The sequence below is a fragment of the Scyliorhinus torazame genome, chromosome 17, assembly GCF_047496885.1.
Source record: "Scyliorhinus torazame isolate Kashiwa2021f chromosome 17, sScyTor2.1, whole genome shotgun sequence".
In the NCBI taxonomy this organism is placed as follows: Eukaryota; Metazoa; Chordata; class Chondrichthyes; order Carcharhiniformes; family Scyliorhinidae; genus Scyliorhinus; species Scyliorhinus torazame.
This window is the reverse complement of record NC_092723.1, coordinates 1,173,017-1,192,010: the sequence shown is the minus strand read 5'-3', so window position 1 is coordinate 1,192,010 and position 18,994 is coordinate 1,173,017. Positions and strand designations below refer to the sequence as shown.

At 55.1% G+C, this 18,994-nt stretch overlaps 1 protein-coding gene across 1 annotated transcript in view; it reads left to right on the top strand.

The window, feature by feature from the left end:
- LOC140394546 (uncharacterized) overlaps positions 1-18,994 on the top strand; it is a 71,152-nt gene that overhangs the window by 30,609 nt on the left and 21,549 nt on the right. The window contains exon 5 of the mRNA XM_072481904.1: positions 2,243-2,380. Within this exon, the coding sequence (XP_072338005.1) occupies positions 2,243-2,380 (138 nt within the window). The remainder of the gene's footprint in view (positions 1-2,242; positions 2,381-18,994) is intronic.

The window sequence follows — 18,994 nt, the reverse complement described above, 5'->3', positions numbered from 1 at the left end:
AGAGACAACCCCGGTAACTATAGACCAGTGAGCCTTACTTCTGTTGTGGGCAAAATCTTGGTAAGAGATAGGATTTATAATCATCTAGAAAGGAATAATTTGATTAGGGATAGTCAACACGGTTTTGTGAAGGGTAGGTCGTGCCTCACAAACCTTAATGAGTTCTTTGAGAAGGTGACCAAACAGATGGATGAGGGTAAAGCAGTTGATGTGGTGTATATGGATTTCAGTAAAGCGTTTGATAAGGTTCCCCATGGCTACTGCTGAAAATACGGAGGCATGGGATTCAGGGTGATTTAGCAGTTTGGATCAGAAAAGAGATGGCTGTAAGAAGACAGTGGGTGGTGGTTGATGGGAAATGTTCAGCCTGGAGTTCAGTTACTAGTGGTGTACCACAAGGATCTGTTTTGGGGCCACTGCTGTTTGTCATTTTTATAAATGACCTGGAGGAGGGCGTAGAAGGATGGGTGAGTAAATTTGAAGATGACACTAAAGTCGGTGGAGTTGTGGAATGTGTGGAAGGATGTTACAAGTTACAGAGGGACATAGATAAGCTGCAGCGCTGGGCTGAGAGGTGGCAAATGGAGTTTAATGCAGAAAAGTGTGAGGTGATTCATTTTGGAAGAAGTAACAGGAAGACAGAGTACTGGGCTAATGGTAAGATTCTTGGCAGTGTGGATGAGCAGAGAGATCTCGGTGTCCATGTACATAGATCCCTGAAAGTTGCCACCCAGGTTGATAGAGTTGTTAAGAAGGCGTGCGGTGTGTTAGCTTTTATTGGTAGAGGGATTGAGTTTCGGAGCCATGAGGTCATGTTGCAGCTGTACTAAACTCTGGTGCGGCCGCATTTGGAGTATTGCGTGCAATTCTGGTCGCCGCATTATAGGAAGGATGTGGCAGCATTGGAAAGGGTGCAGAGGAGATTTACCAGAATGTTGCCTGGTATGGAGGGAAGATCTTATGAGTAAAGGCTGAGGGACTTAAGGCTGTTTTCGTTAGAGAGAAGAAGGTTAAGAGGTGACTTAATTGAGACATACAAGACGCTCAGAGGATTAGATAGGGTGGACAGTGAGAGCCTTTTTCCTCGGATGGTGATGTCTAGCACGAGGGGACATAGCTTTAAATTGAGGGGAGATAGATGTAGGACAGATGTCAGAGGTAGGTTCTTTACTCAGAGAGTAGTAAGGGCATGGAATGCCCTGCCTGCAACAGTCGTGGACTCGCCAACATTAAGGGCATTTAAATGGTCATTGGATAAACATATGGACGATAAGGGAATAGTGTAGATGGGCTTTAGAGTGGTTTCACAGGTCGGCGCAACATCGAGGGCCGAAGGGCCTGTACTGCGCTGTAATGTTCTATGTTCTAGTTGCAAACATGCAGCTTCTCTGCACAACTTGGTTTCTAAACAAGTCTCTGAAAGTGCATCATAACAAATATCTCCTCCAAAATCTTCCTGGTGGTCATGGTAGCTGAGAGGGCCTGGAGAGATATGCTTTTCCCAAAAGCAAAATAAATCTGATGCCATAATTAAGAGAATGTGGCAACTTGGAAGTTACCAGTGTATTGTTATTCCAATGCTTGAATTCAATGCAGAAAACATCCATAAACTCACTGGCCAGGACAGATCAATGCAGGTCCTTCAGTACCACCTCTTGAAATGTCAGATGTTTGCTCCATCTTGACCCGCCTATCAATTCTTTCCCCATCACCATGGGCACAAGGACACACTTTACCAGCTCTTGTCCTCACTTCTAACACTGAGCACCTCTCACTTCCTCCCGTCACTACTGCCACCCACACCCCCATCCTCATCTTTTATCTTCCATATTGTTCAACCTCCACCTGCTCTCAGTAAATCAACACAATTCACACAGACAGCCAATTCCCGCCAATGCAGGACCATTCAAATCTGCCTGAATCTCCCTTTCAGCTTATGTACTGCGTCTTGACCCTTGCTAACTGCCGAGAGGGCTCATTTCCTCAAAACAGACTAAGGGATGTCAGGGAGAGAGTCAGAACAAATGGAGGGCCACAGGTTTATGAAAGTGTGGCTGGCTGCAAGATTGACCCGAGGTAAAGCAGCATCCAATGACTGATTTTAGCTTAGACTCATTTTCCACAACCAAATGCACCTTCAGCCAGTTTCAACACCCCAGACATTATGGTCAAGTAATTCATGTTCAAATTTACGACGGTTTATCGTCATCAATAAGTCTTCACCCCTTTTTCTTTTCTACAGATACTTCACATGTTGAGCCAAGTTCTCTGCCTGTAGAGGGAGAAGATGCATCGAAGGTACTCTTAACATCTAAGAACACACATGTTACATCCAGTGCCGACGCCATGATAAACAATGACACATTGCTTGTGTTTGATGGTGAGTTTCACAGCACACGTGTGGGGAGTGATGGTGAGGACATTGCCTACTTGCATCATAGGACAAGAATCTGTATTTTCCTCATGAGCTTCTCTCCTGTCTGCAGACAGATGGGTAATCACCCGGGCACATTGGTTAGCACTGCTGCCTCACAGTGCCAGGGACCCGGCTTAACAATGCTGTCTCACAGTGCCAGGGACCCGGGTTAACACTGCTGTCTCACAGTGCCAGGGACCCGGGTTAACACTGCTGTCTCACAGTGCCAGGGACCCGGGTTAACACTGCTGTCTCACAGTGCCAGGGACCCGGGTTAACACTGCTGTCTCACAGTGCCAGGGACCCGGGTTAACACTGCTGTCTCACAGTGCCAGGGACCCGGGTTAACACTGCTGTCTCACAGTGCCAGGGACCCGGGTTAACACTGCTGTCTCACAGTGCCAGGGACCCGGGTTAACACTGCTGTCTCACAGAGCCAGGGACCCGGGTTAACACTGCTGTCTCACAGTGCCAGGGACCCGGCTTAACACTGCTGCCTCACAGTGCCAGGGACCCGGGTTAACACTGCTGTCTCACAGTGCCAGGGACCCAAGTTAACACTGCTGTCTCACGGTACCAGGGACCCGGGTTAACACTGCTGTCTCACAGTGCCAGGGACCCGGGTTAACACTGCTGTCTCACAGTGCCAGGGACCCGGGTTAACACTGCTGTCTCACTGAGCCAGGGACCCGGGTTAACACTGCTGTCTCACAGTGCCAGGTTCTCGGGTTAACACTGCTGTCTCACAGTGCCAGGTTCTCGGGTTAACACTGCTGTCTCACAGTGCCAGGGACCCGGGTTAACACTGCTGCCTCACAGAGCCAGGGACCCGGGTTAACACTGCTGTCTCACAGTGCCAGGGACCCGGGTTAACACTGCTGTCTCACAGTGCCAGGGACCCGGGTTAACACTGCTGTCTCACAGTGCCAGGGACCCGGGTTAACACTGCTGTCTCACAGTGCCAGGTTCTCGGGTTAACACTGCTGTCTCACAGTGCCAGGGACCAGGGTTAACGCTGCTGCCTCACAGAGCCAGGGACCCGGGTTAACACTGCTGTCTCACAGTGCCAGGGATCCGGGTTAACACTGCTGTCTCACAGTGCCAGGGACCCGGGTTAACACTGCTGTCTCACAGTGCCAGGGACCCGGGTTAACACTGCTGTCTCACAGTGCCAGGTTCTCGGGTTAACACTGCTGTCTCACAGTGCCAGGGACCAGGGTTAACACTGCTGCCTCACAGAGCCAGGGACCCGGGTTAACACTGCTGTCTCACAGTGCCAGGGACCCGGGTTAACACTGCTGTCTCACAGTGCCAGGGACCCGGGTTAACACTGCTGTCTCACAGTGCCAGGGACCCGGGTTAACACTGCTGTCTCACAGTGCCAGGGACCCGGGTTAACACTGCTGTCTCACAGTGCCAGGGACCCGGGTTAACACTGCTGTCTCACAGAGCCAGGGACCTGGGTTAACACTGCTGTCTCACAGTGCCAGGGACGTGGGTTCAATTCCGGCCTCGGGTCATTGTCTGTGTGGAGTTTATTCGCTCTCCCCGTGTCTGCGTCACCTTCCGGTGTGCACGTCACACAGGCTGCAGCACACCGGGTGGAGGCAGGGACTCAGAGGGAGCGGGCATTTGGAGGGCTGCCAGATCCCAGGAAACAGCTGTAGTCCAGACAGGTGTTGCGCTTCGGAAGAAATGATCCCATCACTGGAGGAGAAGCAGACACAGAGCCAGGATTTACAGGAGGGGGGGTGTCAGTAACTTTCCAGTGCAGCTAGAGGAGTCCAACCACCTTCAGGCACTGGGGATGGTGCCAACAATGTGTGGTCCCCAGGCCAATACTGAACAGGTGGCACCTCCGTGGAACGACTGGGGCAAGAAGTCAGAACCATGGGTCCAGACATCAAGAGTTGGAGCACACTGTGCAGTCAATGGCTGAGGCAGGACAGGGATCCCGATCACAGGCAGGCATGTACCGGATGCAGATAGATATTGCAGCAGCGCTCCAGAGCTTGGCCCAGGCACAAGCGTCATGGCTGAGTGTGTCGAGAGCATTGAGCGGGCGCTAACTGACCTGTCCAGTCACAGAGGGACATATCACAGACTCAAGGAGGGACATGAGTGAGACAGTGAGGGGCACGTTTCACTCGCTGAATGGTATGACCCAGTCTCAGACGAGGGCATTGAGACCATGGCTCCGATGAGGGCAGGCCTCCAGGACTAGCAGTGCCAGGTGATGTTGATGCCTCTGGAGCTTACTCTGGACTCCCCTCCATCCCATGGAGTAGACCTGAGGCCAGTGAGCACTCTGAAAGAGGAGGAGGTGATAGGGGCCATACTGGTGCCTCCCTCATGGGAGGTTCTGGAACATCTCAGCAATTCCAAATCTCTCCCCACCTGACACAGGCCAATCTCATGGGCAGCGGGAAGAACATGCTGATACGTCACCACGTGTGATACCTGAAAGTCAGCCTGGTCCATCCAGTCCCAGGCCCCCCAGAGGACGGCTGCCAAGGGCACCTCAGGTCAAAGGACGAGGCACGCACCACTTCTGATGCGCTGTCTGGGGTTACACCTGGAAGGAGTGGGAGAGCATGTAAGATAAGAAAGTTAGATAACACCTGAGTCGGCGCTGGTGTAGCACATATACAGCAGTTATGGGCTAGGGCACAACAATGTATACACTCACCTTTAAACACATTTGCACAAACACTCCAACCTGCCTCTAACCCAGTCTGATGGATGTTAGGGATAGAATGAGCCTGGGCATGGAGGATTAACTCGGTGGGGGGTTTGGAGGATGGGGCGGGGCAGGGCTCCCATGACACATGCATGTCTTACATGGTATCACGCTCACGCTGCGCGTTCTCCCCGTGTCTGCGTGGGTTTCCTCCGGGTGCTCCGGTTTCCTCCCACAAGTTCCGAAAGACATGTTGTTAGGTGAATTGGACATTCTGAATTCTCCCTCTGTGTACCCAATACTCCCTCTGTGTACCGGAATGTGGCGACGAGGGGATTTTCACAGTAACATCACTGCAGTGTTAATGTCAGCCTGCTTGTGACAATAAAGATTACTTTCAAAAAATTAAAGTCTATGGCGAAGGTGAAGTGAAGGATTGAGGGAGAGGGAACTGGTGCGTGGTTATGGGAACATAGAAACACCCATGGCCACCCCTTCAAGCCTGCCCCACCAGTCAGTGAGATCATGGCTGACCTGTGACCTAACTCCAAGTACCTGCCTGTGGGCCATATCCCTTAATATCTTTGCTGAACAAAAATCTCTCTCTCTCAGATTTAAAATTAACAACTGTTCCACTTTGCCTGCTGTGTGTGAGAGAGAATTCCAAACCTCTCCCACTCTCTGAGTGAAGAAGCTCTTCCCAACATCTCTCCTGAACGGTCCAGCCCTAATTTTTACACTATGCCCCCGAGTTTTAGAATCTTCAACCAATGGAAATAGTTTATCTTTATCTACCCTGTCCTCCCCTGTTAATGTCTTGAATACTTTGATCAGATCAGCCCTTAGCCTTCTAAATTCTAGTGAAAACAGGTCTAATTTGTGTAATCTCTCCTCATAACTTAACTCCTGTAATTCAGGTCTCATTTTTATAAACCTACGTCGCCCTCCCTCCAAGGCCAAGGTTGGTGCCGAGAACGACTCCCAGTGACGACGAGTGGGGTCTAACCAGGGTTTTGTAAAGCTGCAGCAGGGGAATTCTGATGGAGGTTGGGGGCTGGGGGGCTGGGGGGCTGGAGAGGTGGAGAGGTGGGGATGTGGGGCTGGGTGGGTGGGGGGCTGGGGGGTGGGGGGGTGGGACAGGGCGGTAGGGTTGCCAATGGCCAGCTCAGGCCTCCTAGTTGAGAAATCGGGAGGTGATGAGATTGTCCCATGTGCAGACTGTGCTGCCACCTCCGGCTCCACATCCCTATCCTCCTGCACACCCTCCTCATCGTCCTCGTGAGATGAGGCCTGCCTTCTTCCTTCACCTCCAGCATGCCCCCCCTCTGCTGAGGCAGGATGTCGTCATGGTGCTGGATATTGAACCACCCCACCAGACCGGTCCAGGCATCGGACGTGCACCTTGAAGATGCTGGCACACAGTCTGCCAATCCTGTTTGCAGCATGGGCGTCGTTATGATGTGTCTCCACCTCGGTTGGGGCCTCCGCTGGCAAAGCGTTCCAGGCACCCACCACCCTCTGCGTAAAAAACTTTCCACGCACATCTCCCTTAAACTTTCCCCCTCTCACCTTGAAATCGTGACCCTCTTGTAATTGACACCCCCACTCTTGGAAAAAGCTTGTTGCTATCCACCCTGTCCATACCTCTCATAATTTTGTAGACCTCAATCAGGTCCCCCCTCAACCTCCGTCTTTTCAACAAAATCCTAATCTACTCAACCTTTCTTCATAGCTATCACCCTCCATACCAGGAAACATCCTGGTGAACCTCCTCTGCACCCTCTCTAAAGCATGCACATCCTTCTGGTAATGTGGTGACCAGAACTGCACGCAGTATTCCAAATGTGGCCTAACCAAAGTCCTATACAACTGTAACATGACCTGCCGACTCTTGTACTCAATACCCCGCCCGATGAAGGCAAGCATGCTGTATGCCTTCTTGACCACTCTATCGACCTGCGTTGCCACCTTCAGGATACAATGGACCTGAACTCCCAGATCTCTCTGTACATCAATTTTCCCCAGGACTCTTCCATTGACCGTATAGTCCGCTCTTGAATTAGATCTTCCAAAATGCATCACCTCGCATTTGCCTGGATTGAACTCCATCTGCCATTTCTCTGCCCAACTCTCGAGTCTATTTACATTTTGTTGTATTCTCTGACAGTCCTCCTCGCTATCTGCAACTCCACCAATCTTAGACTAGTACAAAAGGTGAAGTCACACGGGATCAGGGGTGAACTGGCAAGGTGGATACAGAACTGGCTAGGTCATAGAAGGCAGAGAGTAGCAATGGAAGGATGCTTTTCTAATTGGAGGGCTGTGACCAGTGGTGTTCCACAGGGATCAGTGCTGGGACCTTTGCTGTTTGTCGTATAAATAAATGATTTGGAGGAAAATGTAACTGGTCTGATTAGTAAGTTTGCAGACGACACAAAGGTTGGTGGAATTGCGGATAGCGATGAGGACTGTCAGAGGATACAGCAGGATTTAGATTGTTTGGAGACTTGGGCGGAGAGATGGCAGATGGAGGAGGAGGTGGTGGAAGCAGGGACGATAGTGACATTTAAAGGGCATCTTGACAAATACATGAATAGGATGGGAATAGAGGGATACGGACCCAGGAAATGTAGAAGATTGTAATTTAGTCGGGCAGCATGGTCGGCACGGGCTTGGAGGGCCGAAGGGCCTATTCCCGGGCTGTACATTTCTTTGTTCTTTGTTCTTTGTTCTTAGTATCATCTGCAAACTTGCTAATCAGACCACCTATACCTTCGTCCAGATCATTTATGTATAATCACAAACAACAGTGGTCCGAACACGGATCCCTGTGGAACACCACTAGTCACCTTTCTCCATTTTGAGACACTCCCTTCCACCACTACTCTCTGTCTCCTGTTACCCAGCCAGTTCTTTATCCATCTAACTAGTACACCCTGAACCCCATGAGACTTCACTTTTTCCATCAACCTGCCATGGGAAACTTTGTCAAACGCCTTTCTGAAGTCCATGTATATGACATCTACAGCCCTTCCCTCATCAATTAACTTTGTCACTTCCTCAAAGAATTCTATTAGGTTTGTAAGACATGACCTTCCCTGGACAAAACCATGCTGCCTATCACTGATAAGTCTATTTTCTTCCAAATGTGAATAGATCCTAACCCTCAGTATCTTCTCCAACAGTTTGCCTACCACAGACGTCAAGCTCACAGGTCTATAATTCCCTGGATTATCCCTGCTACCCTTCTTAAACAAAGGGACAACATTAGCAATTCTCCAGTCCTCTGGGATCTCACCCGTGCTCAAGGATGCTGCAAAGATATCTGTTAAGGCCCCAGCTATTTTGTCCCTCGCTTCCCTCAGTAACCTGGGATAGATCCCATCCGGACCTGGGGACTTGTCCACCTTAATGCCTTTTAGAATACCCAAAACTCCCCCCTTCCTGATGCCGACCTGACCTAGAGTATTTAAACATCCACCCCTAGCCTCAACATCCGTCATGTCCCTCTCCTTGGTGAATACCGATGCAAAGTACTCATTAAGAATCTCACCCATTTCCTCTGACTCCACGCATAAATTCCCTCTTTTGTCTTTGAGTGGGCCAATCCTTTCTCTAGTTACTCTCTTGCTCCTTATATACGAATAAAAGCCTTTGGGATTTTCCTTAGACCTGTTTGCCAAAGATATTTCATGACCCCTTTTAGTCCTCTTTATTGCGCGTTTGAGATTTGTCCTACTTTCCCGATATTCCTCCAAAGCATCATCAGTTTTAAGTCTTATGCATACTTCCTTTTTCATCTTAGCTAGTCTCACAATTCCACCCGTCATCCATGGTTCCCTAATCTTGCCATTTCTATCCTTCATTTTCATAGGGACATGTCTGTCCTGCACTCTAATCAACCTTTCCTTAAAAGATTCCCACATTTCAAATGTGGATTTACCCTGAAACAGCTGCTCCCAATCCACATTCCCTATCTCCTGCCGAATTTTGTTATACTTGGCCTTTCCCCAATTTAGCACTCTTCCTTTAGGACCACTCTCGTCTTTGTCCATGAGTATTCTAAAACTTACGGAATTGTGATCGCTATTCCCAAAGTAATCACCGACTGAAATTTCAACCACCTGGCCGGGATCATTCCCCAATACCAGGTCCAGTATGGCCCCTTCCCGAGTTGGTCTATTTACATACTGCTGTAAAAAACTCTCCTGGGTGCTCCTTCCAAATTCTGCTCCATCTACGCCTCCAACACTACATGAGTCCCATTCAATGTTGGGGAAGTTAAAATCTCCCATCACGACCACCCTATTGCTCCTACATTTTTCTATAATCTGTCTACATATTTGTACCTCTACTTCACGCTCGCTTTTGGGAAGCCTGTAGTAAAGTCCCAACAATGTTACTGCACCCTTCCTATTTCTTAGCTCTACCCATATTGCCTCAGTGCTCGAATACTCCATCGTGCCCTCCTTAATCACAGCTGTGATATCATCTCTGACCAGTAATGCAACTCCTTCACCCCTTTTACCTCCCTCCCTAACCCTCCTGAAGCATCTATACCCTGGGAGATTTAGTTGCCAGTCTTGCCCTTCCCTCAACCAAGTCATATTATCACATTCAGGAGCTGTTTAGCACACTGGACTAAATCTCTGGCTTTGAAAGCAGACCAAGGCAGGCCAGCAGCGCGGTTCAATTCCCGTACCAGCCTCCCCGAACAGGCGCCGGAATGTGGCGACTAGGTGCTTTTCACAGTAACTTCATTGAAGCCTACTTGTGACAATAAGCAATTTTCATTTCATTCCATTTTCATTTTTCATATTCCCAGGTACTAATCCAAGCCCTAAGTTCATCTGCCTTACCTGCTACACTTCTCGCATTGAAACAAATGCACCTCAGACCACCTGTCCTTTTGCGTTCATCATCTCTTCCCTGTCTACTCTTCCCCTTAGTCACATTGAGCTTATTATCTAGTACCTTACTGGCTTTAGTTGCTGCCTCTTTACTGACCTCTAACTTCCTAGCAAAAGCACCCCCTAGGACATTGGTTCCAGTCCTGCCCAGGTGTAGACCATCCAATTTGTAATGGTCTCACCGCCCCCAGAACCGGTTCCAATGTCCCAAAAATCTGAACCCTTCCCTCCTGCACCATCTCTCAAGCCACGTATTCATTCTGACTGTTCTTGAATTTCTGCTCTGACTGTCACGTGGCACTGGTAGCAATGCTGAGATTACTACCTTTGAGGTCCTACTTTTTAACTTATCTCCTAACTCCCTAAATTCTGATTGTAGGACCTCATCCCATTTTTTACCTATATCGTTGGTGCCTATATGCACCACGACAATTGGCTGTTCACCCTCCCCCTTCAGTATGTCCTGCAGCCGATCTGAGACATCCCTGACCCGTGCACCCGGGAGGCAACATACCATTCGGGAGTCTCGTTTTCGACCACAGAAACGCCTGTCTACTCCCCTTACGATTGAATCCCTTATGACTATAGCCCTGCCAGTCTTTTTCCCGCCCTTCTGTGCAGCAGAGCCAGCCACGGTGCCATGAGCCTGGCTGCTACTGCCTTCTCCTGGTGAGTCATCTCCCCCAACAGTATCCAAAACGGTACACCTGTTTTGGAGGGAGATGACCGCAGGGGACACCTGCACTGCCTTCCTGCTCTTTCTCTGCCTTTTGGTCACCCATTCCCTGTCTCCCTCACCAATCCTAATCTGCGGTGTGACCAACTCACTGAACGTGCTATCCACGACCTCCTCAGCATCGCGGATGCTCCAAAGTGAGTCCATCCGCAGCTCCAGAGCCGTCATGCGGTCTAACAGGAGCTGCCGCTGGACACACTTCCCGCACATGAAGGAGTCAGGGGCATCGGCCGCGTCCCTGAACTCCCACATTGAGCTCGAGGAGCATAACACGGGTCTGGGACCTCCTGCCATTTTTACACTTTACCATAACTGATTACAAATATAACATCAAATAATGAATAAGTGCAAGGAATAAAGATTTTACTTACCAATCACAATACTTACCAACACACGAAGTGTTACATTTCTCCAAGCTACTGCTAATTGGAACACTTTCCTCACCAGCCAATCAGGTCACTGCTTTGCTGTGATGTCACTCTTCAAAGAGGAAAAGAGGAAAACTTACCTTCCCGACAGACTTCTGGCCACTGCCCCCGCCGAAAATCTGACGGCCAGTTCTCCGGCAGCTGTGTCCCCGCCGCTCTCCTCGCGCTCTTTCATTGTGTCCCCGCCGCTCTCCTCGCGCTCTTTCACTATGTCCCCGCTGCTCTCCTCGCGCTCTTTTATACTGTGTCCCCGCCGCTCTCCTCACGCTCTTTAATTGTGTCCCCGCTGCTCTCCTCGCGCTCTTTCACAGTGACCCCGCTGCTCTCCTCGTGCTCTTTTATCCTGTGTCCCCGCCGCTCTCCTTACGCTCTTTTATCCTGTGGCCCCGCCGCTCTCCTCGCGCTCTTATATACTGTGTCCCCGCCGCTCTCCTCGTGCTCTTATATCCTGTGTCTGCGCCGCTCTCCTCGTGCTCTTATATCCTAAGCCCCCGCCGCTCTCCTCGTGCTCTTATATCCTGTGTCCCCGCCACTCTCCTCGCGCTCTTTAATCCTGTGGCCCCGCCGCTCTCCTCATGCTCTTATATCCTGTGTCCCCGCCGCTCTCCTCATGCTCTTATATCCTGTGCCCCCGCCGCTCTCCTTGTGCTCTTATATCCTGTGCCACCGCCGCTCTCCTCGTGCTCTTATATCCTGTGTCCCCGCCACTCTCCTCGCGCACTTTTATCCTGTGGCCCTGCTGCTCTCCTCGCGCTATTTTATCCGGTGTCCCCGCCGCTCTCCTCGCGCTCTTCAATCCTGTGTCCCCGCCGCACTCCTCGCGCTCTTTTATCCTGTGCCCCGCCGCTCTCCTCACGCTCTTTCATTGTGTCCCCGCCACTCTCGTCGCGCTCTTTAACTGTGTCCCCGCCGCTCTCCTCACGCTCTTGCACTGTGTCCCCGTCGCTCTATTCGCGCTCTTTTATCCTGTGTTCCCGCCGCTCTCCTCGCGCTCTTTCACTGTGTCCCCGCTGCTCTCCTCACGCTCTTTTATCCTGTGTCCCCGCCGCTCTCCTCGCGCTCTTTCACTGTGTCCCCGCCGCGCTCCTTGCGCTCTTTTATCCTGTGTCCCCGCCGCTCTCCTCGCGCTCTTTCACTGTGTCCCCGCCGCTCTCCTCGCGCTCTTTAACTGTGTCCCCGCCGCTCTCCTCGCGCTCTTTCACTGTGTCCCCACCACTCTCTTCGCGCTCTTTCTCTGTGTCCCTGTCACTCTCCTTGCGATCTTTCACTGTGTCCCCGCCGCTCTCCTCGCTCATTTTCACTGTGTCCCCGCCACTCTCCTCGCGCTCTTTCATTGTGTCCCCGCCACTCTCCACACTCTCTATCACTGTACCCGCGCCGCTCTCCTCGCGCTCTTTCGCTGAGTCCCCACCGCTCTCCTCCCGCTCTTTCACTGTGTCCCCGCCGCGCTCCTTGCCCTCTTTCACTATGCCCCCGCTGCTCTCCTCGCGCTCTTTCACTGTGTTCCCGCCACTCTCCTCGCGCTCTTTCACTGTGTCCCCGCTGCTCTCCTCGCCCTCTTTCACTATGCCCCCGCTGCTCTCCTCGCGCTCTTTCACTGTGTTCCCGCCACTCTCCTCGCGCTCTTTCACTGTGCCCCCGCTGCTCACCTCGCGCTCTTTCACTGTGTCCCCGCGGCTCTCCTCGCTCTCTTTCACTGTGTCTCCGCCGGTCTCCTCGTGCTCTTTCACTGTGCCCCCGCCGCTCTCCTCACGCTCTTTCACTGAGTCTCCGGCGCTCTCCTCGCACTCTTTCACTGTGTCCCCGCCGCCCTCCACGCGCTCTTTCACTGTGTCCCCGCCGGTCTGCTCGCGCTCTTTCACTGTGTCCCCGCCGTTCTCCTCGCGCTCTTTCACTGTGCCCCCGCCGCTCTCCTCGTGCTCTTTCACTGAGTCTCCGGCACTCTCCTCGCGCTCTTTCACTGTGTCCCCTCCGCCCTCCACGCTCTCTCTCACTGTGTCCCCACCGCTCTCCTCGCGCTCTTTCACTGTGTCCCCGCCGCTCTCCTCCCGCTCTTTCTCTATGCCCCCGCTGCTCTCCTCGCGCTCTTTCACTGAGTCTCCGGCGCTCTCCTCGCGCTCTTTCACTGTGTCTCCGCCGGTCTGCTCGCGCTCTTTCACTGTGTCCCCGCCACTCTCTTCGCGCTCTTTCACTGTGTCCCCGCCGCTCCCCTCGCGCTCTTTCACTGTGTCTCCGCCGTTCTCCTCGCGCTCTTTCACTGAGTCTCCGCCGCTCTCCTCGCGCTCTTTCACTGTGTCTCCGCCGGTCTGCTCGCGCTCTTTCACTGTGTCCCCGCCGCTCCCCTCGCGCTCTTTCACTGAGTCTCCGCCGCTCTCCTCGCGCTCTTTCAGTGAGTCTCCGCCGTTCTCCTCGCGCTCTTTCACTGTGTCCCCGCCGCTCTCCTCGCGCTCTTTCACTATGCCCCCGCTGGTCTCCTCGCGCTCTTTCACTGTGTCCCCGCCAGTCTGCTCGCGCTCTTTCACTGTTTCCCTGCCGCACCCCTCGCGCTCTTTCACTGAGTCTCTGCCGCTCTCCTCGCGCTCTTTCAGTAAATCTCCGCCGTTCTCCTCGCGCTCTTTCACTGTGTCCCCGCCGCTCTCCTCGCGCTCTTTCACTGAGTCTCTGCCGCTCTCCTCGCGCTCTTTCAGTGAGTCCCCGCCGCTCTCCTCGCGCTCTTTCACTGAGTCTCCGCTGCTCTCCTCGATCTCTTTCACTGAGTCTCCGCCGCTCTCCTCGCTCTCTTTCGCAGAGTCCCCGCCGCTCTCCTCGCGCTCTTTCACTGAGTCTCCGCCGCTCTCCTCGCTCTCTTTCACTGAGTCTCCGCCTCTCTCCTCGCGCTCTTTCTCTGTGTCTGCGCCGCTCTCCTCGCGCTCTTTCACTGTGTCCCCGCCGCTCTCCTCGCTCTCTTTCACTGTGTCCCCGCCGCTCTCCTCGCGCTCTTTCACTGTGTCCCCGCCGCTCTCCTTGCGCTCTTTCACTGAGTCCCCGCCGCTCACCTCGCGCTCTTTCACTGAGTCTCCGCCTCTCTCCTCGCGCTCTTTCTCTGTATCTGCGCCGCTCTCCTCGCGCTCTTTCACTGTGTCCCCGCCGCTCTCCTCGCTCTCTTTCACTGTGCCCCCGCCGCTCTCCTCGCTCTCTTTCACTGTATCCCCGCCGCTCTCCTCGCTCTCTTTCACTGTGTCCCTGCCGCTCTCCTCGCTCTCTTTCACTGAGTCTCCGCCTCTCTCCTCGCGCTCTTTCTCTGTGTCTGCGCCGCTCTCCTCGCGCTCTTTCACTGTGTCCCCGCCGCTCTCCTCGCTCTCTTTCACTGTGCCCCCGCCGCTCTCCTCGCTCTCTTTCACTGTGTCCCTGCCGCTCTCCTCGCTCTCTTTCACTGAGTCCCCGCCGCTCTCCTCGCGCTCTTTCACTGTAAATACAGGTAAAAATAGACATTTAACCAGCAACCACTGCGCGCCACATGAGAACAGCAATCAGCCGTTATGGGCCTGTGCAAACAATTTAAATCTTTCCTACTTACCCAGCAGTCACTCTGTCCTCATTCCAACGGGATTCAGCTGGAAAAAATTTACTCCCCTTCACAGCAAGCACTCACTCAGCAGCCACTGCGCCCCACACGATAACACCTCAGGGAAAAGAAAAACTACTTACCAGTCACCAGCCAATCACTTATCTGCAGGCTGTGACGTCACGATTCAACTTCTTTCTACTTCTACCTGCCCTCGAGCCTCCCTCTTGATCTTTACTCTGCTGGTATCCTCACAGTGATTGTCTTTTTTTTTGGTTAGAGTTGGAGGTAGGGAGGGGAATACTGAAAAAGTGTTTTGGGTTTAAATGTCATTTGACAACAGCTCCTCCACAAACCTCCTTCAAGATACAGTGACCGCAATGCACTGATGCAAATTTTCCCCGCAACAGTCAATCAGCAGCTCCGCTCTACTGCCCTCTGCTGTATCTTCCATCGATCACCCACTGGACCTGGGGCATGCCAGCGATGGCAGTGAATCCTGCTGCCCGGGCATCTTGGTTTGCCTGGTCCAGGTTGATGGTTACCACCCGGGTGTCTAGGGCACCTGTCACAATGCAGATGCGCGTGTGTGCTGATGTCTATGCGATCCCAGACAGGTCCCTGCTCAGCCCCTGGAAAGAGCCAGAGGCAGAGAGGTTCAAGGCGATCGTCATCTTGTTGGCCACTGGGAGCAGAGGGGTCTTCTCCGTACCCCCACAGTTCCAGGTGCATCACCATCGGGCAGATGTGGTGCACAGCCTCCCCGGTGAGCCGGAGTTGGTGCCGACACAGGCTCCCCGCCAGCTCCTCGAAGGACAGGCGCCGACGGGACACACGGCCCTGATGCGGTGCCTCCTTCGCACCTCCTCCTCGGTCTGTTAGACGGACGGCACTCGAGCATCACCAGCTGGAACCTGCTGCTCGGGGACAGTTCCTATTGGGCAGGGACCTCTCCGAGCTGCTTTGCTCGTCCAGCCTCCTTGCATCAGCAAAGGCAGCAGCGGCCAAGTAGACAGCGAGATTTCTGGCTGTGCAGAGAAATTAATTCTTTGCAGAGGGGGCAAGAGACAGAGAATTAGGGTTAGGGTTAGAGTATCCCCTTCACCATCCAAAGCTATCAGGTTACACGGTCTCGTTGGGTTGTACTGCAGCATGACACCCCCCCCCCCCCCCCCCCCCCGCCCAAATCCCCTCCCCTCTCTCTGCCCGTTCGATATGCTGCTGACCGAAATGCACCCCTGTCCCCATCAGTGAGCAGGCACCTGGCCTGTGGGGAGCCTCTATCCTGTCACAAGGGTACCGGTGGCTGCTGTAACCCGTGTCAGCAATAGGCTCTGTGGCCCCTATCCTATTTCCCCCAGTGGGGTTACTGTGGGTCTCCACACTGGGTGGGCTGTGTGTTATCCCACCAGCAGGGTGGCACCTGGTTGTGCAGTGGAGGAGGTCACCGTGTGCCACCAATTGCCTCCGTGCTCAGAGGCTTGTGTGCGGGCAGGTCCTGCAGCTGGGGGTGAGGCAGGGAAGTGTGTGTCTGCTGGGAGCGTAGCTGCCGTGTGATGTGGGTCCTGGGTGTGACACACAGGTTGTGACAACCTGTCCGGGGGCTGGGTGGGTGGGAGCAGGGGCGCGGTGGGCAGGCAGGGCTTGGAGACAGCTGGGGCTAGCTGGGAGTGTGACTGGTGAGGTCTCTGCGCTGAGAGGGGCAGTGTGCCAGGGAGGGTGCCAATGGCCACGGAGCAGGGGTCCTGTGTTTGGGGTGAGCTCCCCTGCTTCCCCATGCAGCAACCAGGAGGGCCACTGAGCGGCGCATCCGCTCAAAATGTGCTTCCAATGCCTCGAGCTGAGCTTCTGAGTGGCAGCACCTGATTGGCCACTGATTGAGCTTGGCCACGCCCACCCCAGTGATGGCTACACCCACCCCAGTGATGGCCACGCCCATCCCAGTGATGGCCACGCCCACCCCGGTGCTGGGTCAACCGGGGTCGGAGGGTTTCCAGAGGGGTGCCTGGGGGGGGCTCCCGAATGACCAGAGGCTCTGTGAACATTTACAGGACACCGTGAGCAGGCAGCAGAGTGAGCAGCAAATCCTGAGCAATGGGGGCCTGATCCCGAGGGAGAGACACCCCCATCCCGAGGGAGAGACACCCCGATCCCGAGGGAGAGACACCGATCCCGAGGGAGAGACACCCCGATCCCGAGGGAGAGACACCGATCCCGAGGGAGAGACACCCCGATCCCGAGGGAGAGACACCGATCCCGAGGGAGAGACTCCCCATCCCGAGGGAGACACCCCCATCCCGAGGGAGACACCCCCATCCCGAGGGAGAGACACCCCCATCCCGAGGGAGAGACACCCCGATCCCGAGAGAGAGACACCCCGATCCCGAGGGAGAGACACCCCGATCCCGAGGGAGACACCCCGATCCCGAGGGAGACACACCCCGATCCCGAGGGAGAGACACCCCGATCCCGAGGGAGAGACACCCCGATCCCGAGGGGGGACACCCCGATCCCGAGGAAGCGACACCCCGATCCCGAGGGAGAGACACCCCGATCCCGAGGGAGAGACACCCCGATCCCGAGGGGGGACACCCCGATCCCGAGGGGGGACACCCCCATCCCGAGGGAGAGACACCCCGATCCCGAGGGAGAGACACCCCGATCCCGAGGGGGGACACCCCCATCCCGAGGGAGAGACACCCCGATCCCGAGGGAGAGACACCCCGATCCCGAGGGGAACACCCCGATCCCGAGGGAGAGACACCCCGATCCCGAGGGAGAGACACCGATCCCGAGGGAGAGACACCGATCCCGAGGGAGAGACACCCCGATCCTGAGGGAGAGACACCGATCCCGAGGGAGAGACACCCCGATTCCGAGGGAGAGACACCCCGATCCCGAGGGGGGACACCCCGATCCCGAGGGAGAGACACCGATCCCGAGGGAGAGACACCCCGATCCCGAGGGGGAGACACCCCGATCCCGAGGGGGAGACACCCTGATCCCGAGGGGGGACACCCCGATCCCGAGGGAGAGACACCGATCCCGAGGGAGACACCCCGATCCCGAGGGGGGACACCCCCATCCCGAGGGAGAGACACCCCGATCCCGAGGGAGAGACACCCCGATCCCGAGGGGGGACACCCCGATCCCGAGGGAAACACCCCGATCCCGAGGGAGAGACACCCCGATCCCGAGGGAGAGACACCCCGATCCCGAGGGGGGACACCCCCATCCCGAGGGGGGACACCCCGATCCCGAGGGGGGACACCCCCATCCCGAGGGAGAGACACCCCGATCCCGAGGGAGAGACACCCCGATCCCGAGGGGGGACACCCCCATCCCGAGGGAGAGACACCCCGATCCCGAGGGAGAGACACCCCGATCCCGAGGGGGGACACCCCGATCCCGAGGGGGGACACCCCGATCCCGAGGGAGAGACACCCCGATCCCGAGGGAGACAACCCGATCCCGAGGGAGACACCCCGATCCCGATGGAGAGACACCCCGATCCCGAGGGAGAGACACCCCGATCCCGAGGGAGAGACACCCCGATCCCGAGGGAGAGACACCCCGATCCCGAGGGAGAGACACCCCGATCCCGAGGGAGAGATACCCCGATCCCGAGGGGGGACACCCCCATCCCGAGGGAGAGACACCCCGATCCCGAGGGGGGGACACCCCGATCCCGAGGGAGAGACACCCCGATCCCGAGGGAGAGACACCCCGATCCCGAGGGAGACACCCCGATCCCGAGGGAGAGACACCCCGATCCCGAGGGAGAGACACCCCGATCCCGAGGGAGAGACACCCCGATCCCGAGGGGGGACACCCCCATCCCGAGGGAGAGACACCCCGATCCCGAGGGAGAGACACCCCGATCCCGAGGGGGGACACCCCCATCCCGAGGGAGAGACACCCCGATCCCGAGGGAGAGACACCCCGATCCCGAGGGAGAGACACCGATCCCGAGGGAGAGACACCCCGATCCCGAGGGAGAGACACCCCGATCCCGAGGGAGAGACACCCCAATCCCGAGGGGGGACACCCCCATCCGAGGGAGAGACACCCCGATCCCGAGGGGGGGACACCCCGATCCCGAGGGAGAGACACCCCGATCCCGAGGGAGAGACACCCCGATCCCGAGGGAGACACCCCGATCCCGAGGGAGAGACACCCCGATCCCGAGGGAGAGACACCCCGATCCCGAGGGGGGACACCCCGATCCCGAGGAAGCGACACCCCGATCCCGAGGGAGAGACACCCCGATCCCGAGGGAG